Here is a 22,951-nt window from a genome sequence, read left to right as displayed (position 1 = left end):
TTATTGAACGGCGACGTGAGATATGTCGGGGCGAATCGGCAAATGTGGAAAATAAAAATAAAATAATTTTACTCTTTTAGGAAGGCTGACGGTGTCAATCAAGAGTGAATTATTTCATAGCATCACAAACGTTCCGCTGGCTCTGCCTCAAAGTGAAAGCTTCAAAGGAAAGCAAACCGAGAACATCCATGCTGGGGTCAAAAATGTATTGCCACGCACGTAGAAGTAGTACTGGACGAGCTAAACTATAGGCACGAGTAATCCTACAAAACTGTGCAAGTAGGAAATGTGCCAATAGCAAACCAGTTATATAGAGACCAGATCAAATGTTCGCTACTGCACGATTTTCAAAAATAAGCGGAATCGCGTCGTTCCGAGTATTACCTCAGCCGACACCTAGGAAACTGCAGGAAAAGTTTATTGCGTCATTACTTGCAGCGAACGTTAGCATACGTGACAGATCGATTGCGCAGAGCGCTTTTTTGTTTTTGTTTTTATAAACGGGCGCGGAGACGTGCAAATCGTAACACCGTAGAGTTAAGGGCGTCGCCTGACGAGTGACGATTGCTTCGCGGCTACGAGTTTCTGCTGCGGCAGGCATGATGCGCCTGGGTCGTTGGAAAAAGCACTCGCGTTTCTCGCAACAATGCGATACTCTCTGTTAATAGTGCGCTTATAAAAGAAAAAAATGCATTGAAAACTTTTATAGCGCGTTATCTCTGATCGCACAACGCCACAGCATGCTCAGGGTGTAGACACACCCTTGCGTGTGTGGGCGTTCGCTTCGTTTAAAATTATGCGCGCGAGGAAAAAAAGCAAACAGACATAAGGAAGCAGACGTCACGGAAGAGTACCGCGGGTTTAATTACAATTGAACTCGAGCTGGAGACAGCAGCGGCTGCTAGCCGTAGAGCTTGAAGAAAAGGTGAGTGAAGTGGAAAAAGTGACATGATCCAATCAGCATCGAAATAATCTGCAAAAGAATGAAAAAAAAGAAGAATTACTCCTACTATATGACGAGCGTGCCTGCATGAAGCGCGAAATCAGTTTCGAATGTTCCTTTCTGACCCGGCACTATCATTTCGTTTCGTCGATGTCCCTGCGTCACCATTGGATCACGAGCAGCAGCGAAATCGACTTTATCAGTGGGCCACGAAGTGTAACGCACACTGTGTTTAACTATGTCAAACAGGCAACGCGCACTCCTATAGGGGTAAATGCATTGTAATGAAAATGGCCTGTTCCAAGAAAACAAAACTCGGAAAACGGCTTCGTTCCATTTTGCTGAACATTTATATTGCGCGCTGTGCGCGCTCAAACAGATAATATGCATCAGTCAATCTCCAGAAAAAACCTCGCATCTCCCGAACCAGCAATGACTTAATCATATACCAAGACAAGCAAATAAGCGCGTCATTACGCTTTCGATACCTGCTGCGGCGACACATGTGCGTCTTTAGCACGCTCTGAGCTGACTGTTTTTAACCCTTTACTGCACCTTGTTGCATATATGCAACATACCGATAAACGGCCATAAAAACAAAATCTAAGTTCATTTGGTTCTTCCTGTACACGTTGTTGCATTTCTGCAACAATAGTTTGAAAAACGCGTCTTTATTTTCTGCTCTCTGTGTTCATTCTGCGCAACTATTGCCAAACAAATATGGTGGACGCTGCTCGCGCCAGCACGTAGCTATACAGGTAAGTTTTGCCAGTTATAAACGCCTTTTTGAAGGAAATAACCTGTGGAAAAAAAATGTTAAGCTGTGCAATACATCCTCCTAATCGTTTAGATGGCAAAAAACATTATTTTCTCGCAATAGTTTATTTCTTGCGACGGAAAGTTACTACGTTGCGTATTTGCAACAACGTGCTCACTGGGTTTGATTTTTGTTCTGGAACTAGAAATGGATCCTAAACTTTATTATTGCCGAGCAATTCCGTCAGATAGCCAAGACAGCGAACTTTCCGGGAGTGGCGACGACCCCGAGTGTAAGTCTGTTTGGATTCATCGTGTGTGAAATGTGTTGCCTGGTGGAATGCCCGAATTTTTTTATCGGGGTGAGCGCGCGCGCGCTCTGCTGTCTCGCATCGTTACGGCTTCACCCTTATGTCTGTGCTAGTGGCCTGGCCTGCTAGGTAGGCCTGGCCTGCTGGACAGCCCATGCCTACCTAGCGAGCAAGAAATGAAAAAAAGGAAGAGGATATTTTGAAGAGAGAGTTGCGGTTGTGGATGGAATTGAGCTGTCATGCACAAGGTAGCAAGATACCTGAGCAGTGACTTTGCTCTCTTCATTTGTTGGAACAAAGACTGCTACAAGTGGATCAAGGTATAATCGTAAAAAAAAAAGAGCAGAGTGAGATACTATGCCCTGCAGTGATCACCATCTACAATAAGCAAATGGGAGGCGTCGGCCTTTTGAACTCCCTCATCTCCATTTACTGTCCCTACTAGAGGTCGAAAAAATATTATTTTCCTGGTTTTCTGCACATTCTTGACTTGACAGCTGTAAATGCTTGGTTCCTTTACAAGAGGAACGTCATGAAAAAACGCGATCAGTACACTGAAAGGCTACTTCCGTTGGCTGAGTTCAGGATGGACCTGGCTGCATCACTCTGCAAGGCTGGGAAGACGGCGCTGAAAAGCGAGGAAGGCCTAGCAATGAGTCAGTAGAACAAGCCTCTGAGGAGAAGAAAAAAAAGGGACCATCAACTCCAACTCAGGATGTCAGGCTAGATCATGTATTATTTCTCAACAAGAATATCTGCCTCAGTGCTCATTATTTTCATTGCTTTCCTGAGGTTGGTCACTGGGTTCTTTGCAGCAAGAAGCGGCAGCGCTGCAAGCTTCCTGGCTGCACAGGAATCTGCATGAGCTACTGCGTTAAATGTGGAGTGCATCTCTGTTCCACAAACAAGAGCAATTGCTTTTTTGTGTACCACACTACAAAATGAGTCCACCATTTCTCATTACTTACTGATTACTGCTCAAGGTATAGAACCAACCTTTTCAAGCAAGCAAGTGAAATAGCTTTCTATTATACCATGTGTTCCCCCTTGCTGATTGTCATGTAAATAAATGTGACAGTTTGAAACACAATAACCCGGGCTTTCCTCAACATTTTCTTTATGTGCACGTTGTTGCAAATATGCAACGTACCCTTTTTCTGCCAATACAAACTGTAAAAGTCCACTGAACATATTTTTTTTATTATTACAACTATTGGTATGGTTCCCTGCAACGACATGAATAATCTTATGGCAAAAGAAAAAATTGTGCAGTAAAGGGTTAAGGTTACAACTTTACTACAGCACGCGTCACAGGACTCGTACTCCGTGCACGTCACCTCCTCTGACCCTTGATGCACATCCGAAGCGTCCCCCCCGCTTTTTTTTTTTTTTGTCATTCCTAAGCGGAAGCTGACACCCGGGGAACGCGATCAAAAGTTTACTACAGACAGTGTATAAGAAGAGCCCTGGCATAAGCAAAAAAAAAGACGGAAAGAAAGACAGGTGCTAGCCGCAGACTTATAACCGCGGGTGAACATTAGTAAACTTTACATGGCTTTCCAAATTCTATGACATTAGGCGGTGTCTTTCGTTTCACTTGTAACACCGCTACAGGATGGCTAGCCTCTCGGACGCATACGTTCCGCACCCGGCATAATTCCCACGGTGCCCTGTCTCTCGGTCGTGCCTTTTTTTCCGCTCGAGCAATGTCGAGCCTCACGTCTGCGCTGCCGTGGCCCGGCCAGAATGACCTTTTCTCGGCCGCCTACAAGCTCCATTGAAAAGTTTTTTGCTGCCTTCTGCTCCACTCCATCAGCATTTTGTAGGGTCACGATGTTTAACCGAAAGAAGTATTCCTCAGGATTTCGTTTTTGTTTCACTTGCGCTTCTTTTTCTTCTCGTGCCTTATCAGCGAATATATTAAGTCTCACAGTGCCGACGTGCAATACCGTACTTCCGCAGCGATAATGGAGATGGAACTGTAGGCTGTGTTCTGCTAGTGCCATACGATCGTCATGTAATATTAACCGAGTCTGAATTTACTGCTCCTTCATCTGACCTGTCTCTCGCCCGCGCATGCTTCTCGCTACATCGGGAGTCAGCCTGAATCTGAACGGAGCACAGCTGTGATCACGTATGTCGACTTACCCCGGCCGCGCTTAGCGCGTCTGCTTGCGAGGTGAGCAGCATGGCACCACTAACGTACGATAATGTTCCGATGCACTGGTGGCTGACGTACTGCTGCGTACAAGATGAGAGAGTATCAGGACGCCGATTTCGCTTCGTGATGTAGTTTTGCAAATAAGATTGTGTAACACTGAGGAATTTCGTTTGGCGTCTAAACCGGCTACTGTAGCCCTCCTTCATCACAGTGTTTCGTCTCCGCCAAAATATGTTCACCAAACTGTATAGAGTACTGAGAAAAGAAAAAAAAGCTGGGTACTTCTTTCCTTTCCTTAAAGCAAAAGAAGTAAAATAAAAGCGCGTTGTGGGTATTATAGCTTAAGCACCTAGGTTAAAATTAAACTAACTGAAATGGCAGCTTCAAGATGAGAGTTTGTCCGGTCTGTATTCACTATAAACAAGAGCAGTGCTCCGTCTTAAAAAACTAGAACCATCAAAAATGACAGAGCCGCAAACACGGGTAAGAGAACCTCGCGTCCATACCAAGGGGCACAGTAGTGTGCGTAAATTGTGCATGCGAACGGTCCTCGTGCCTCGCAACCATTTTCATCTCTGGTGGTACATATCTTAATACCACCGACTCGCCCAAACTATCGCGTGCTCTGCCGGTAATATATATATATATGGTATTCCCTGCTCGCTGCAAACTAGAATCGTAGACATAATAATGCATATTCTCGTGACCCACACTGTAGGTAATAAAAGGCCCTTTACGTAATTGCTTAGATAGATCACGCTCTGTGACTTTGCTGTGGTATAGTATATTACTTAAAGGGAGTGATTTGGGCGTTCTTATAATACGGCGGATACGTTTCAAGTTCACTGAGGATGATCAAAGTGGGGGTCGGAGTGGAAAATCATGGATGTGTGCGAAGTGCGGTACGCCGGTCACGCCAATTTCTTTTGAACTTTCATTTTGGCCGAATGTGGAGTTCAGTATGACTGTCGGAGCATACAAGATGCAAAGATTTACGCAAGTAGTGGCAACCTGTAGTGACGAATCGGTTCCCTACAGCTTGTTTTTAGGCGAACTCAGCTAAAGTGTATAGATATATTCCTGCGGCCTCTCTTATTTGTGAAGTGCCTTAATAAACTGGACCTTAATTAGCTGTGCATTAATTAGCTTTGCCGTAATTAGCACCAACAATTGTGGGTTTGACTTTTTCGTCATCGCAATCATCCGCTATATTGGTCAAAAGATTTCGGGCTGCACCCAGTTTGCCTGTCTGTCACGCGACGTCGCACAACCGCGAAAACTCTCACGTCAAAGTGACGTGTACGCACTAAAGATGCATTATATACCTAACGAAACTTAATTTTTATTCGGAATAGCCGGAGACTGGCCCGTTCCTAAATGAATATAAGATGTCTGCCCACCGATCGCTCTGGCACTGGCTACTCGGAGCTGCCGGGCAGAATGGATTTATTTGCGTATTATGAAAATGCTTGCGCGGCAGCATAACGTTGTGGAGCTCTTTCGGCACGTACACGACCCTCGCTTTGCCAACTTTTTCACGCTCAGGATCCGCTTTAGTGGCACTTGTATCCTTCCTTTGCAAGCCGCCGCCATTTTCTACCATCCACCAAAAGCTAAACAAGGAGAAGCGGACCAATCGTGTTCCGTGTTCTACCCTGCCTATCCGCTTATCTACTTTCACCGAGCTATCCCGGCCCCGCCGAAACCTTCTCCACTTCTGTATGCTCCTTGCCTCTTGTCAGCCAATTAGATAGGAAAACTCTATCAAGGTAGGCAATGCTACTCGCTTTAAAAGCAAACAAACGTGACCTCTTATAAACGAGGAGCGCGTTTCAGTGGCCTGTTCAAACAACGCTCTGTGTCATGCTTGAGTTTGTGTCAAGTTTGACGTCAGGAGATTGAAATAAAAACAAATTAGCATAGTTTTACGTTATAGGGCGGTCTATAAATTCGTAACACATGAAAGCTTGATCAAGATGAGGAACTTTCTCGAAAAAAAAAAAGACTGAGTGGAATTGTTCAGAAGTAAGTGGCTTAATTTGACATGCTGCTTGGTGCAACATAAGTCAAAAATATGGAGCGCACAGTATAGAGCGGCATTGCAATGTTCTGCCAAAAGTTATATGTGTAGTATACATGTTCCGTGGTTTCTTAATGAGCAAGGGGGATTTGAAGCCTTGATTCGAGCTCATTACACGCGGACAACGAGATCTCTGGCAATGAAGGGAAAGGTACAGGAGCACGTGTGTAATATACTACACCATGTGTTCTGGCTGTGCTTGACAGCGCTTTTGGCTTTCTGGAACAGACTGGATGAGGGGGGTGGGAGGGGGAGGCATCAGTGTACCTTCCACGGGCGACAGCTTCGCACTTGCCGATGCAAACACGGAAGAGGAAAGCGGGAAAATAAGTCATACTTAACGTTCACTGATGCATTTTGGCTTAATTTCCTCTTGTAAATAATACGCGTATATATTCTCTTCCCCGCGGCTTAGGCTAATAAGAATTAATTTAGGTAAATAAATAATGTAGACTTGCGCGTGCTCTGCCTACGCGTAGCTTCCCCTTTATTGCCACAAAACATTGTCCTCGAGTGCATAGTTGGTTTATATTGACAAGGAAGAAACAGCCCGAAGACGGGACGAAGAAGGACGCCACAGCAGGCGGCGGCGATTTCGCAGCAGTGCGTTGAAGTGAAAAGTTCGTTTGAGGTATATGTTCTACCAAACTGTCTTCCACTATACATATAGGAGGTGACTCACGAAGAACAGCTGCTGCACGATCACTGCAGAGTCGTGGTTGAGGAAGCCCGCGAGCAAGATTTGCATCCCATTGAAGGCGTACGCGTAACTGATACCGTACAAGAAGGATTCCGCTTTGGTGTCCAGGCTCTTCATAGACATTATGGCGAACAGTACGATGCCGCCCACCTGCGTGGTAACGCTCATTTGTGGGGACGCTGCGCCCGTTACCACTTGCTGTAAATGGGCATTGTGGCCAAACACCACCGCTAGATCTGTGGACGCGTTTATCAAAGAGGGCAACGCCACTTGTCATCGCGCCCTCTTCTGTCCTTTCCTCCTCTAGTTACTGCAAGCCCGTCGACTCGAGGCAGGCACTGCCGCCATTCAAGTTCCCCGGGACATTACGAATATCACACGCAATCAGGAGGCGCCATATTACTTAGACAGGTGCACCTGCGCTCGTGCTCCGCCCTCTATACCTCAAGAACAAGGGCAACCTTCATCCTCAATGGCGCGACAGTGCGCGCACTGGCGCAAATGTGTGTGCGAAGGAGGTTATCAAACGGTATAAGGTGCAAAAAAGAGGCCAACAGGGGTGTTGACGAACAAAAATTAACTTGTGGGATTTTGCGTGCTAAAACCACGATCTAATTATGAGTCACGCCGTAGTGGGGGACTCCGGAAATTTGGACCACCTGGGGTTTTTTAACGCGCACTTAAATTTAAGTGCACGGGTGTTTTTAGCATTTCACCACCATAGAAATGCGGCCGCCGTGGCCGGGACTCCAGGGGTGTTGCTGGACCTCTTATAAGGCAAACTTGCACGAACGCCGAAGAGCTCTATTAATCTCTCTCTGCGACTGATTTTACTGAACGAAGACCATCGTCAGCGCCGCAATGCAGTATCTAACATGTAGATAACCTAATGACACTTATCGTGATTTTATAGGAAACATTTACAGAGCAGATCGCACGCTGTAGTGATTTGTAAGCATGAACACCGGCCGATCATGACAGCAAACTTATTGATAGCCAAGGTTGTGGGCCAACAAAAGACAGACCTTACAAACAAGAACCTCTGTGAATTCGATTCTGGCCTCAGTGTTCACGAAGCAATACGTAACAACGAATGTGAATCAGAAAGTCCGTGCCCCTACGTTTTTAGCCAAATTACGGCTGTAACTGCGAAATCAGCATATCCATTCACAACGGTGGACCTTTCTTGGACCGGCCCGGCCTTATCTGCCGGTAGCTCCGCGGCACGGCGCTGCTGTCAGTTGTTGAAGATGGCGGTTGTGCTTCACACGCCCACGGCGTGCGAGCAATGAAATGTGGCAATCAGAACCGCGACAAGCTCCGGTCATTCACTGGCAGAGTCTGGACCACCAACCATACAGACCGGACGTCGCCCCAGTGATTTCCACGTTTCCGGCCCGCTGAAGAAGTTCCTGGCAGGACAGCGATTCACGTGCAGCGACGAAGCCAAGACAGCAGCGCTATGGTGGTTCCACAGTCAGCCGGACGATTTCTACCACAGGGGCATCTCACATTTAGTGCTGCCATGGTACAAATTTCTGAACGGGTGTAGGAACTATGTGGAAAATGGTGTAAGTTGCGTAGACTAGTACGTATATTTGTAATTAACTGTATGTACCTTCTTTTAGCTAACAAAAAATAGGAGCAAGGGCTTTCTGATTCGCCCTCGTAAAAAGATCTGTAAAATCAGACGCCAGCCAATCGTAAGAAGAAAAGAAGAAAAAGAAACATGATGCCGATGAAAGTGACGGGCCAATTACACACAATTCCTCAAACGTTTTGTGAATTTGGCACATATAGGGCCCATACTAATAGCGCCGTTAACTTGTGAAGCGGTTCGCAAGAATACGCGGCAGCAAACCGTGATAGCGAACAGAACATTGGTGAAGGTAGGGGGACAATGAAAAGCAGATCTTCCGAAAGAAAAACCGCGTGTGAATTCGGTCCTTTGGTTCGCAGCACCGCGAAATTATTTATTTCAGTTAGCTCTGTGCCCACGGCTCCTATAAAAACATATTCGGTGCAATCCGGAGTACATTCAAAAGCCGTAGCGAGAAGTTCATTCAAACTCCTCACCATCTCAGCGACGTTGAACAGTCCATTGAATGTTGCGACGTAATCCTCGAATGTGATGTCGAGCTTTAGAGATTTCTCCGATGTATCTAAGTCCATGATTCTTCATACGCCCACCTGCAGAGAATTGAGATTGCGGCTAGCGCTTTAATACAACAGCAATAACCAAGCTATCTCGCAATGTCTCGCCAATATATCAATATAGTCGTGCAATCTGTCCACTATAGCTAGATATCCAACACCAACATTTATTCCTGCATATGTGCCGTTGCGTCGAGATGAACATGCCATTCCGTGTAATTAAAGGTGAACAGTGCCTTTTGCAGTGTTGGAAGCAAAGAATCTTGCTCTGGCTATTCCAGTGCGTCGAGCGGACCGTGCGTTAACGGTCTCTACCCGACTCTCGCCTCAAGAAGATAGGGCAGGCAAAAACTAAGGCCCAGTTTCCTTTTCATTTGTTGGACGTCCGCGACCGCAATAAATTCTCACCATACTTGGGTCCAAAAGCGAATGGTTCAAATAGCAGTTAAGGCGCAAGTACACCTTTTGGTGCATCTAGTTCAGCACTTTTTCCTCCAGGCGGAGTCGTTTGTACGCCTGCTTAAAAGTCTGAATGTAATCTAGGTGCCCGTAGGACGTACACAAATATAAAATCACAACCAAAGTGCTGAATTGAGCTTGCTGTCGATATCACGAGAACAGAAGTTGCGGTGCTAAGGACCGATGAAATGAAAATCCATAATGACACCGATAGGACATGGCAAGCGGGGCAAGGTCAATATTAACACAGCAGTTCGCACGCTAATGGTGTTCCCAAGCATACCAGGAGCCGACCATGGTGATAGTGGTCATGTCATATAAGCGAAGGGGTCAACCGGTTAGTCGATCAGTAAGGCTGCCTGCTTGCCCGGAGAAGCGGCCGCACGCACGCCATCATCGTCCTAGAACCTGGCCAATTCAAGTTTCTCGCAAACAGTCCTTACGAACCAAAACGCATGTAAATCCGGCCCCTGATTTACTTTGCAAGAGCGTTTTTTTTTTCTAAAGATTCATTTCGTTTTTCATTCTTTTCGCTCTATGTGAGGTCGCCGAACTGCTGTTATCGATACGAGAAGCTGCTCGGCGCGACGCACACGAAAAGGAGACTAAAAGATATTCCGTGTGTTCGAGCTAACGATAGCCATGGCCGTTCAACGAAGAATGTTATTTAAAACACGGTGCAACATTAAATTATGAAACCTACGGGTGTTCGGTGATCAGCGTTCTGAAAATCGAATACCGTAGGTTTTAAAGTCGTGTCATGAACCGTGTTTCTTTAAATATTTTGTTCCGTTGAACAGCATGGCTAACGTCAGACACCTCATAGAACGTTACAAAACACGGGCCCGGCGTCCGAATTCACAAAGCTTTTGATTCCTAAGTGCTCTTTGCCACTTGCTGACCACCTTCACTAATAATAGGTTCAGCATCAGGAATGGCTGAAATTTTATCTTAGGAAGAATTCTAGCGTAAGTGCTTTTTGTAAACACGGGCCTCATCTTCGCCGGCGAAATAACGGAGCATGTATTCACGAAACGTCGCCGCCGCAGCGATAATATCGTTACCAAGCTGATCGCTGTAGGTGTCCGAACACCGGTAAAGGAGGACGTTTACTATCAAAAGTGGCCCAGAATTCACAAAACTTTTTGTTCACAAGCGCTTTCTGCCATTGACCGGCCAACTTCACAAATCATATGCACGATAGAATCATTCACTGATACCTACTCTTCTGAATAGTTCTATCGTAAGAACATTTTTGTCAATATGTGCCATGAACTTTTGAGAATATGGGTCCAGTACCAGAAAGGCGGAGGAAAACCACAAAGCGTTCAGTCCTCGTTCTTGAATTACTATGTGTGTGTGTGTGTGTGTGTGTGTTTTTTTTTTTTTAGAGTTCGCCACAATAGTCGACAACGCTGCAATGTGATGAGTCGTGGAGCTTTTGCGTAATGATCTCTGTTCGATCTTCGTCTACCATAGCCACGCAAATGTCCTATATAGCTGCTTGTATACTTTTGCGCCACTCACCAATTACGAAAAAAAAAAACACTTGCGAGAAAAGTCCGTCTAAAAGAACAAGTCTGGCAATGTGGGTCAGTTATATGGACAAGGACGCATGGGTGAACGCGCCCTTTCTTCGCTCTTGCGTACTTATGTCGTCCTGTTACTATACACACTTCGTCCCAATTTAGTCGAAAAGACAACGCAGACATGTTGCGAGGCATGCGCCGATAAAAGGCTTTGCACAATGGTCCTTAGCAGCAACCTTTACGACAGCACATGGCAAGCCTGCAGTGTAATAAAAGGAGCGATCTCAAATCCGCCCACAAACGTGTTCTCAGCTATGAATGACAGGGCACAAAATGAGCATCAACTCACGAAAGATTCGCCGCAAGGTCAATCAAAACGCGGCACAGCAGTTTTCCGGGGCAGCTGTTCGGAATGAACCATACGCCATGCCTGCGGCGTGCGGTCAGGACGACAGAGTAAGCACAATACGGTATGTAAACGCTAGCGCGGCAGCAAATTGCACGGTGGCTGCCAGATATAGAGCCTAGAAGTTAGTGGCACATACCCACACTGGCGGATTGGCCGAGGACCGGTATAGTAGCAGGATTGGATCGGATTGGATTCCCTCCTACGATTGCGAATAACCACTGCTGGGGATTGGCCAAAATTGGTATGGTATTAGACAGATAATACTAAAATTGGTAAAATTGGCAGATGTGTCTTCGTCTTTATTCAGGCTTATAAGGGCACATACGCACTTAGCCGATCGTGTACGTCGAGGCGACCATTTGCTGTTGATGTTTATTGTATATTTTGATGGCCCAAATAGCGGGGCACAATGTATTTACAAACTGGAGGTGCAGTGTCGTACGCTTTTCAAAACGTTGATCACTCGCATACAGGTAGTGGTGGTAACAACTTTATTGAGATTCTGCTCAGTTATGATCTGGCAGGCCCGAGTCCTAGGATGGCCCCTCACGAGGCGCGACCCTTTCGGCCCAGGTAACGAGGGCTTATTGTAGTTTTTGATCCGGCGTTCTGAGCAGCTCCTCCCACGTCTGTTATGAGGGAGCTGGCAGGAGTGATCTGGGAGGGGGTAAGCCCTCGCACCCCCAAGGAATGTGATTTTGTGTAGCCGATGTTTGATTTGTGCAATGGAACCCAATGTGTCAAAATCGCATACAGCACGTTCGTAGCGTGACGTCACGGCCATTGCAGTTGTCTCAGTAGCACCGCCGTCAACAGACTTCCCCGTACCTCTGTAGTCAGCAGGAAACAGAAAGCGATGCCATGCAGCGTCGTTGCCTGAGCCCTTCCAAGCTTGAAGCGGTGCCCCTTGAAGTGGGTTCTTCACAAAAAAATAAATAAGACTAGGCAATGCGCATTCATTCTCTCAACTACGAAAAACCAGAAGATTATACGAGAATATTTTCCAACGGCACGCGTGTAGGCGTACACGGCTGATGGAAGAGAAGAACAAAGCGGTGGCAGCTTGACCCGAGCGCTCGTGGCACGAGACGCGCCTCTTCCGTGGAATACGAGGAATCCATCGACCATGGCTGCCACTACCTCGCAGCGTTCTCCCGTTGAGAAAACCGCATCTGCACCAAAGCCCAACGTAAGCGCGGCCTCGTTGGTGGAGCAGAGAAAACACGCCCCGCTTAGGCGAGAAATCATCCACTTCTCAATTCGTTGAGGTCGACACGAATACCAGATGTCCGCGAGATCTACTCGCTGGTCAAGAGGTTTGGAGTGTGACGTGTGAATGCCTATAGCGGTAGGTGATGTAGCCGGCTGAGTGAGTACGCGCATGCTCAAAGAGAACAGCGTTTCCGTGCCGTGATCTGTCTTTTGTAACCGAAACTGTATCAGAATTTGTTATCATGTCTCTTACATTAGTAAATGTTTGTGACGATCAAGCTAAAATGGCAAGCATACATGTCAGGGGAAAATTTTACGTTCCAGTGAGCTTTCACTAAGTCAAGGTGCAGTCATTAACCAAGCTACTGTCACAATTCCTTAGGAACCTGTTGGTGAGATGAAGCTGCAAGAGACCACCGGTTCCGGGGTCACACCCCTGAAGCTTGAAGCGAATCCGCGCTACATCACCACAGCACAGGGAATTATGACCGCTCTTGAGACGGTAAGAATTTGCGTCGCTAGAAAACCTAGGTTGTTTAGTGGCACAGCGCGCTTCATTCGCTCGAGCTTTGCAGCATTCGTGACACAAAAACTCCGCAGCCGGGTCCACCAAAACTCCTTTGTCCGACTGGAGAGATGATTCGTGTAAAGGCTTCGAAACTTATCGCAAAACTCTATAGTAGCTTATTTTACGAAGGTGTGTGGATAAAGTATTCTCGAGTACACAACATTTTGCGAGTAAACTGTTTTCCGGTCTGCAATACAAAGGTTAGGCTTGGAAGCTTTACGTTTGTGTTAGACTGCTTCATGGCAGTTCCCGTAAGGTCGTTCCCACACAACTCCAACACCATTTCCAAAACTCCTGTCGTGGTACCTTAGTGTATTCACCCACGCCACCAAGCCGCTTGTCACCGTCTTTTTGTTCACGTATTTTGTTGAGCACGCGCTTCCAGCATTGCACGTTGCTCAGCCGAAGTATGACACGTGCTTTGTATTTGCGGACGAGGAGAGTAACGCGCGTCCTCGTTTGGCCAACGCAGGTGGGCGCGGCCATGCTGATGGTGTTGTACCTGCTGATGGGGCAGAGCGTGACGTACCAGTGGTATGCGCACGCCGCCTTCCTCCTGGCTTTCACCTACTGTCTGAACAACACGCTCATCATCATCTCGGCCATGGCCTCGCCTTCCACCCAGCACCACCTGCCGCTAACTTTCTACGTGCGTATTTGTGTTCTTTATGCAGTACACGTCGCGGTGCATGCGCCCTGTACTGTTATGTCGTGTTCATCTTCTCTCTACCTTCTATCTTTAAAAGAAAATAGAAATATCTTCTGTCTTCAACTTTCTGTATTTAATAAATTCTCATGACATTCGCTGAAACAGGTGGCGCATTTAGCTGTAAAACTGAACACTGCAATTGACTGAGTGGATCCTGAGCAACTTTCGCGTCTTATGCTCCATTACCGCAGTACTCGCTGTACCACTGCACGGCCGGGCTACTCTTCCTTGTAGGATGCGCTGTCTTTTATGGTGTCAACAAAGGAGACGGCCTGCGGTACAGAAACCTCACTGGGGTGAGTAAGCGCGCTTCGATGCTTTGTTGCGTGATAACTATACGTGAGATCGCTTTAGTTTCACGCAGCGGGACAGAATTAACGTTACCCAACTTCATAAAACGTAAAATTATTGATAAAGCTTGAATAGGCCTCATTGTGTTTTAGATATAGTCAATATGCTTATTAACACTTGAGTCGGTCTCAGAAACACAACGCTAGTTCTTTTGGCGCGTAAAATTTGTTCCACAACCACCAGACAGCCTGGCACTTACACACTCTATTGGGGGCCAGTTAAACTAAAACGCCGGTTAATTTTTCTGGTCACGGGCTCGATCCCCGCCGCGATGGCTGACTTCCCGCGGGGATGGAATGCAAGAACACTCGTGCACCGTGCACTGGGTGCAGGTTAAAGAAACCCACGTGGTAAAGATTCACACGGAGCCCCCCACTGTACGGCATGCCTCTCAACCGGATAGTGGTCTTGGCCCGTAAATCCCAGCAATTTAATCTTTAAAGCAAGTTTCTGGCAAGTACTCGATAACATGCGATTTATTGCGAAACACTGTATTGTGATAGCCTTTGGTCCACCCTCGAAATCTATATATGGCCGAGTTCACAAAGCTTTTCGTTCGTAATTGCTCTTTGCCATTGGCTGGCGGCCTTCGCATTATATGTCCAGCATGAGGATTGCCAGGACTTTACTCTTACGAACGACTCTAGCGTATGAGCTTTTTGTGAATATTGGCTATAGTTTTTTTAACTATTCTTGTTGCTGATCTACATAATACAGGGCATATGTAATTACCACATTACACTAGATCATAGTTTTGCAGACCTGTTTTGTTTTATGGCCTACTCGTCTCTCGCGTAAGAGCTGGAACTACATAAGAGATCTTAAAAAAACTTATTCTGTATGACCAACACAAACAGTTAGGTTGGGCACTCTCCCTTCTGTACCCAACCCTTTAGCAAATGGCTCCTTCTCAAGGATCCTCGACGTTACTAATGCTTCCTCCACGTATGTCTGTCCCCTCCTACTGCCTTCGTAAGTCGGCCCTTGGCTTCTTGAGGACGCTAGATGGCGGCGTGACGTGCGGACGTGTCTGCATCAGCCCCGCCAACCGAAGTTGTCCTACTTGTTCCAATGTACTTTTTCCTCACGATTTCTGCTGCAACGACTCCGGGAAGTTACAAGGAGCAATTGGATGGCGCATCTAACACGGTAGGTCCACTGAAACCTTTTTTGTGTGTCCTTTCTCCGACACCAAGGGTTAAGCCTATTTTGGCTTGGCACGACATCGGCTCCGCCGTAGCGCGGGAAGGTGCGGCAGCTCGCTGAGCCGACGCCCAAGAGCGTTCTAAAACATTCCGCCATGCCTTACGAGGCAATGGTACAGGGAGAGCAAATCTCCAAAGAAGACGCCGAGTCCAACGGCTGGATTACCGCTCACAGAAAGCGGAACGCGGACAAAACCTGCGTCGAGAACGAGACGCGCGAGGCAACGCAAAAAGGCACCCGCGTTGGCGCCAAACAAGCCAGCCAGCTAAGAAAGGTTGCCGCAGCCTCCAGGCTACCGCGCCTGCCTAAATACCACTTTCGAGTTGTCGTCCGCCCGGGGGGAGGGCTGGACGTGCGAAAATGCAGTCAGATCAAAGTCACGAACGCCATTTTAATGGCGGCCAAGCTGCCCCCGGTGGCAGCCGAGGAGGATATCGTGTGTGCGAATGCAATGCAGAATATCTTTGTTATAAGCACACCCTCCGAACTGAACGCCACTGCATACTCCCAGGTCCGAGAGATTATCTTGGCGGACAAACGGCACCCTATCGCGGCATACATTACGCCTCCGGGTAATACCTGCAGAGGCGTGGTCAGAGGCGTCGATGCCGATCTGCCCGAAGCTGCACTGCAAAGCCTTTTTGTCACACCCAGAAACCCGATGGTGCTCGGAGTCAGGCGCATAAAAGAGTCGACTACCGTGATCATACTGTTCAATGGCATGAAAGTGCCCAACTATGTGCGCTGCGGCCCCAACATGGTGCGCTGCACGCTGTACAAGAGGCAAATAGACACTTGCCGCAACTGCGGACGGGTCGGTCACAGGCACGACGTTTGCCCCAGACCGACCGAAAAAGTGTGTGAAAAGTGCGGAACTTTGCAAACTACAAACGGACACGAATGTGTGCAACCCAAGTGCGCGCTTTGTGGAGACGCTCACCTCACCGGCGACCGAACTTGCAAAAACAGGTATCAAGTTCCTTATGTCGTGAGGAGACGACGCAGAAGAGGAAGGAAGCGCGGCAACAAGAACAACACAACGAGCAACGCTGGGGGTCGAGGAACCCCAGTTCCAGCCACAACGCCAACTACGAACGCTCCCAGGAACGCCACCGCGGAACGTTCTAGATCGAGATCCAGGAGCAGATCCCGGGTCCGGATCAACTCACAACCCACCTGGGCGGAAAAGGCAGCTAAAACAGGTGAGACCCGTGCTCCCGCACAACAAGGGCAACTCCAAGAGCAAACGCTAGGCAAAATTCAATCACTCGAGCGCGAAAACGCGTCTCTTAAAAAGGAACTGTCTGAAATTAAGTCATTATTGCAGGAAATGCAGCAGAGAGAACGCGCGATCGGCGGCCAAGCTGTCGCAGCAGCCGCCTCTCTTAACAGAGGCGCTAAACGCAGGGCGAGCCCCGAGCCCATGGACGACGAGGAGACGCTTAACGTCTCGGGGATTAAGCAACTGCTTGACCAGCTAAGATCGGACATAGTTTCCGAAATTAGCCCCATCAAGCTCCAACTGAACGAGCACACAGCGAGGCTCCAAATTTTAGAATCCGACAGACAGCTTGCGCTGCTCGGTACGCCCCCACTACGTAAGTAAAATGGCTAACTCAAGCAATCTAGTTATCTGGCAATGGAATTGCGCCAGCTTCCGCAAAAGGAAGGCAGTCTTGCAACAACTACTTAGCTCTGCTAACGAAAGGCCGTCAGTAATCCTCCTCCAGGAAACACTCACCGATGTGATCGCTCTTCGCGACTACCATGCAGAAGCGCACTTTTCGGAGGGCAAAAGAGGAATAGCGACACTCGTCTCAAAGAGCCTCGCCTATTTACGTCACGACGTTAGGCCGAACTTAAAAGTCGAACACATCATGATCGAGCTCATCCAAAACGCTAAACTCAACCAATCCGTTTTCATTCTGAACGTGTACAGCTCGCCAGCCGACAGAAGGGAGACGTTTAACGCTCTCTTCCAGAAGGCATGTCAAATTGCAGGCGATCATCCGCTTATCATAGCAGGGGACTTTAACGCACAACACCAAGATTGGGGTTACATCAAAGATACGGCCAAGGGCAAGGCCCTCGCGGCACAGATAGCAGCCTGCGGTCTCACCTTGGTCACCGATCCAAAATACCCCACCAGAATTGGCAACTCAGTCAGCAGGGATACCACGCCAGACCTGACCATGGTTAGGAATGCGGAGGAACCGGTATGAACCAATTTACAAGAGAACCTCAGCAGTGATCACTACATCAGCAGCCTCGCGATAAGAGTGTCATCACCACCTCTCAGAAAATTCAGAGTAACGGATTGGGATCTCTTTAGAGCTATCAGAAAGAAGGACGAGACTAAATACAGCTCGTTAGAGGAATTATTCGCCCGCCTCCGAGAAGACGTTGCTGCTTCCACAAAGGAAATAGAGACGGACAAAAAGGTAGAGCGCATGGACAGTAGATTAGCACACCTGCTAGAAGCCAAAAACGCGCTACAGGCACAATGGAAAACACAAAAGTTAAATAGACGCCTACGCAAAAAGATTGCAGAACTTAATAAGCAAATAGATGAACATAGCCAAACCCTCGCTCGGCAGCAATAGGACGAAGTATGCAACGCCGTCGACGGGCAAATGAGGAGCGGAGCAAAATGGAACATCCTCAAGCATCTGCTTGGGGACAAACAATCCAAAGCCAATCAGAGGCTCACTATTGATAGGCTCATCCACAACTTAAAAAACTCTGGTATGACCGAGAAACAAATTACGGACGAGTTGGCCTCGAGGTACCTCTGTATCGAACCCGGCTCAAACAATGACTACCTCTCTGCGACGCACGAGAACGAAACGGACCCTCTGGGCTCCCCCTTCACGTACGCGGAGGTGAGAGAGGTATTATACGAACTCAACTGCAGATCAGCACCGGGTCCCGATGGGATCACAAATAAACTCTTAAAGAATTTGGATGATGGGGCCATCGAGCTCCTCACAAATAAAATCAACGAGGTTTGGGAGACAGGCGAGGTACCACTGGAGTGGCGTAACGCGACCGTAATCCTCATCCCGAAGCCAGGGAAACCCTTAGAGCTTGGCTCGCTACGGCCGATTTCACTCACTTCCTGTGTGGGAAAGGTCGCCGAGCACGTCATTCTCAATAGGGCCGCTAAATTCACAGAGGAAAGAAATCTATTTCCGTTTAACCAAATTGGATTCAGACCATCCATGTCCACACAGGACGTAATGCTGCTTCTAAAACATAAGATTATTGACAAGGCCTCCAGAGACACGAGGGCCGTCCTGGCACTCGACCTAGAAAAGGCCTTCGACAAGGTAACACACTCTCACATCCTCGAATCGATTAAAGAAGCAGGTCTAGGACAAAAATTCTACAAGTACGTCAGCTCCTTCCTAAAGGATAGAAAAGCCACTATTTGCCTAGGAGCTCTGGGCTCGAGAACATTCGATCTCGGACCCAGAGGCACCCCGCAAGGGGCAGTCCTCTCCCCTTTTTTATTCAACTTATCCATGAGAGCTCTTTCCCAAAAGCTGGCCGAGATTGAGGGTATCGGTCACGCCTTCTACGCCGACGACATCACAGTCTGGTGCGAGGGAGGTAGCGACGGGTACATCGAAGAGAAATTACAAACAGCGATCACAGTCGTTCAGGAGTTTCTCGCGAAGGCAGGACTCTGCCTGTCGGCTAAGAAATCGGAACTGCTACTATACCGACCCACAATCGGTGCAAAGAAAGGGACACCTCCCGATATCTCTATCACCACCGCGACCGGATCCGTCATTCCGGTAGTACACAGAATCAGAATCCTGGGCATGTTCCTGGAGGAGGACGGCAGTAATGACTACACATTAGAGCGCATCGCAACCAAAGCCGATTCCATGACAAAGTTAATCACGAGGGTGGCCAACAAAAAAGGGGGGCTATCGGAGGATAATCTAAGGCGACTCTTCCACGCCTTCCTAATCAGCCACATTAACTATATAGCCCTGGCCCACAAATGGAGCAGAAGGGACGCAGCTAGAGTAGAAACAATCATTCGCAAGAGCATAAAAAAGGCACTGGGTCTCCCACAGAGCACCAGTACTGAAAGGCTGTTGGAGCTAGGTGTCCACAACACCTTTGAAGAGATAGTCGAGGCGCAGCAGATGTCACAAGTTGCAAGACTGGCTTCCACGGAAGCCGGCAGGCAGCTACTAGCGCATATCGGTCAAGGTTCGTGCATCACCAAACAGAGGGAGTGCGCGCTCCCCGTCAAAGTCAGAGAAATGTATTCGGTATCCCAGATACCTAGAAATATGCACCCTCAGCACAATTACGGCAGACGTAAAGCGAGGGCCAGGGCCCTCCTTAGCCTGGCGGCTAAGATTGAGGACACCGTCGCCTTCGTCGACGCTGCGCAATACGCTGCTTCCAATCATTTTGTTTCGGTGGCTACATCGCTGCGGGGGGAGCTGCTGACGTCGCTTACGCATCAAAATGTGAACGCCGACAAAGCCGAACAGGTGGCTGTAGCCATCGCCATGGCCACCACGAACCGTTCCACTATTTTCACAGACTCGCGAGCTGCCGTTAGAGCATTCATGAAAGGCTCGGTATGCAAGGAAGCCGCTCGCGTTCTCTCTGCAGCATCTTGGACAGGCAAAAAGCACTTAATCTGGTTCCCCGGTCACATGGGCAGCGATGCTCATGAAGCCGTCCCCAACGCCAACGAACTTGCTCACTCCCAGGCGCGAGATCTCACCCGCCGCGCCGGAAGTGGGCAATCGGAGGCTGGGGGATGGCAATGGCACAGGGACCCTCTCCTTACTTTTAACGAGGTCTGCAGGCACTATCAACTAGGGCGTCGGAAGTTTCCACTTCCACACCCACACCTAAACAGACCACAGGCAATCACCCTGCGGATGCTGCAGACGGAGACGTATCCGTCTCCATTTATTTGCTCAAAGTTCCTAGGTGGCATCAACCCGGGCTGTCCGCGCTGTGGACATCCCAGATGCACTCTTAAGCACATGCTCTGGCAGTGCCCGGACTTGTGCGGGGGCTCAGGGTCTCCCTCTTCGGAGGAAGACTGGCTTCGGCTCGTCACCAGCTCCGCCAAGGAAGAGCAACTCAGGGCTGTCCAGAGAGCCCGCGATATCGCCGAGAGTCTCAACCTCCCGGCTCCGTCGTGGGTGCGGCCCGCAGACGCTGCCCCCTAACGGGGACACTCATCGTCTTCTCAGGACCAAAATAAAAGTTCTTTGTCTGTCTGTCTGTTGGCTTCTTTCTGTTAGTAATTTTTCTCTACTCTTTTTCCCACTTCCCTTGCTTCCTTTGTCGGTCTTCCTGCTGCAAAGCTAACTTAAGAACTTTTCTGTCTCGGAGGTACGACATTATCGGTTCCCAGCATTCTAGCGTGAGCTTTGCATTCAAGCAGCGACCCGCGCGGTTTTGCTTAAGTGTTAGTGCAGCTTTATACTTTGGAATGCAAGCGCGCACCTTTTTTGAGATTTGCCGCCGTACGCGACATGGTGTTTGCATTCCTTTCTCTCTCCTCCTTCAGACCACGCTGCTCGGCGTCGGGGTACTCCACGTGTGCCATGGTCTCAGCACTCTGGCGTCGTGAGCGTGCGCAGGGCCCGAACATCGGTACTGCACCTTTCACCGCTCCATCCTGTCCACCGCTGCCCCTCAGCGATGGTGTTCTCAATTCTGTCTTGTAGTTTCAATTGCAATTAAAGCGTTATAGATTACGTCGACCTTAAGCTGCTGCACCTGCACGGCTTGCTGGTGACTTCAAGCCTGCAGGGGCTTCACGACGGTGGCCATGACCGCAATGTACCTAGACTTCTACAACGCAGTGCATGCCATTGAAACGTTTTCAGGGTGTCCCAACTATCATGCACCAATACTTCAAAATATGTAAATGCCATGCAGCTGGACCGAACCAAGGTAATGTTTGCCATCGCTTGGGGACACTCGCATTATTTTTTCGTATTCCGTCTAACTGCATAATTAGCCCCAATTTCTCAAATTTAATTAAATAAGAAGTGTCAATGGGAACATTGTAGAGCAATATGCGTGTAAAACTCCCGATACAGCTTTATGTTGCCGAATACGTGCTGCATAAAAATGTTTTTCCGAGCGTGAAGCCCGCGAGGGACCGCAATATTCCTCGAGCGGCCAGTCGCGGGGCAGTTTTGCGTGTATTCGCAGGCTTCTTTCACGTTCAGAAAAAAAAAGAAACGCTTGTATGTAGCACGTACTGAGCAACAAAAAGCGTGACGTAACAACGTAAACTGCTTGGTGACTGAGATCCATTGTCTTTCCTTGTCTTCCCAAGTATTTAATCGTGTGTTCTTTGTCGCTAAGATGACAGCGTCAGCACAAGTTGACAGAAACGTGACGTCTTATGGAAAACGAGAGTACTAGCCTCATACGAGTAAATATTGGCCGTCCAGATAGGACAAGTCCACATGTACTAAGTGGGCTCAACTTGGAAGGAATGGCGCTTGGGAGGGGCCACAGACATCGAGGCTATACATTAGAGTGTGCCGGAATGCACGTTTATTTTTTTTTCCCAAAACATTTGTGGGAGTGGTGGTCAAAGTATCGACGATACCATGGCAAGCGCTTCTGTGGTGTTCTCTTGTGCGGGGGCCAGCGCACATGTGCTTCGGCGACGACCACTACGCGGCCGTCAGCGCGTCTTGTTTTCAAGCTGTTCCCCGAATGCTGCAGTGGAGTCTCCCTTAACGCCTCCAGGTGCAGCTTCAGCGGTCTATGCAGTTATCTTTTTAATAGTGATAGTGAAAGCTGACGGTACTGTGACTGACCGTTAACAAGGGTGCACCCTCCGTCTGACGCGGCCGCGTACGCCGACTTCTTGGTATGCTGAATAACCTTATTCGTTTCTTCTCAAACATGTCGACAGTCGCAGCGCCTGATATGGGACAAACATGATGTGGCCTCTTCTAAGCTCGTTTCCTGTGAAAAGCTAAAATAACTTCACATTGCGGCACTGGCGCTGCAGTGGTTGTGCCCTGACAGTAGCATGTGTCTGGCTGCCTGCAGCAACAAAAAATGAGAACCAAATCTAATTTTGTGTTTTCAAAGATGGTTAGATTATACGGCCTCAACAAACAACCGACCATACAAGGGATGGTGGATTAAATTTGTTCTGGACTGCCTAGTGACAGCTTTCTCAGCAATGCAGGCTTGCAAGGAACGCCCCAAAGGTGTCTCGCACGGCAAAGTCTAGCGTCATCTGCTACATCAAGTGGCGGCGACACCCGAAAGACAATCCTAGCCGCCCAAGCAGGGGATACATAATAAAGAAATTGTACGTATGTGGTCGCAACTCTGGGGGAAAACTTGGCATCAGCTGTTGTTATGTTGGATTTGTCAGT

The 22,951-nt window shown here is 48.3% G+C and overlaps 2 protein-coding genes and 1 pseudogene across 5 annotated transcripts; 2 read left to right on the top strand and 1 right to left on the bottom strand.

Moving 5' to 3' along the window:
- Positions 1 to 826: 826 nt before the first annotated feature.
- LOC139054082 (uncharacterized) lies at positions 827 to 11,697 on the bottom strand. Of its 2 annotated transcripts, XM_070530605.1 has the most exons (6): positions 11,639 to 11,697; positions 11,443 to 11,523; positions 9,028 to 9,141; positions 6,934 to 7,101; positions 4,159 to 4,251; positions 827 to 973 (listed from the first exon to the last, which is right to left on the bottom strand). In XM_070530605.1, the coding sequence occupies exons 3-6, from the start codon at positions 9,121 to 9,123 to the stop codon at positions 902 to 904; spliced, it is 429 nt and encodes a 142-aa protein (XP_070386706.1). In that variant the 5' UTR covers positions 9,124 to 9,141; positions 11,443 to 11,523; positions 11,639 to 11,697; the 3' UTR covers positions 827 to 901. The 2 variants fall into 2 exon arrangements, with proteins under 2 accessions (XP_070386706.1, XP_070386707.1); XM_070530606.1 differs by lacking the exon at positions 11,639 to 11,697 and having other exon boundaries at positions 4,159 to 4,248; positions 11,443 to 11,632.
- On the top strand, positions 2,402 to 3,013 carry LOC139056147 (piggyBac transposable element-derived protein 2-like; annotated as a pseudogene).
- On the top strand, positions 11,635 to 21,295 carry LOC139054080 (uncharacterized). Of its 3 annotated transcripts, none has more exons than XM_070530604.1 (5): positions 11,635 to 11,743; positions 13,097 to 13,216; positions 13,755 to 13,931; positions 14,183 to 14,287; positions 21,106 to 21,295. In XM_070530604.1, exons 2-5 carry the CDS (start codon positions 13,112 to 13,114, stop codon positions 21,166 to 21,168), a joined length of 450 nt encoding a protein of 149 aa, XP_070386705.1. In that variant the 5' UTR covers positions 11,635 to 11,743; positions 13,097 to 13,111; the 3' UTR covers positions 21,169 to 21,295. The 3 variants fall into 3 exon arrangements, with proteins under 3 accessions (XP_070386705.1, XP_070386703.1, XP_070386704.1); XM_070530602.1 differs by lacking the exon at positions 11,635 to 11,743 and adding an exon at positions 12,541 to 12,691; XM_070530603.1 differs by lacking the exon at positions 11,635 to 11,743 and adding an exon at positions 12,738 to 12,850.
- The last annotated feature ends 1,656 nt before the right edge of the window (positions 21,296 to 22,951 follow it).

Source organism: Dermacentor albipictus, chromosome 1 (assembly GCF_038994185.2).
Source record: "Dermacentor albipictus isolate Rhodes 1998 colony chromosome 1, USDA_Dalb.pri_finalv2, whole genome shotgun sequence".
Classification (NCBI taxonomy): Eukaryota; Metazoa; Arthropoda; class Arachnida; order Ixodida; family Ixodidae; genus Dermacentor; species Dermacentor albipictus.
The sequence above is the reverse complement of the archived record's forward strand: the minus strand, read 5'-3'. Positions and strand labels throughout refer to the sequence as shown.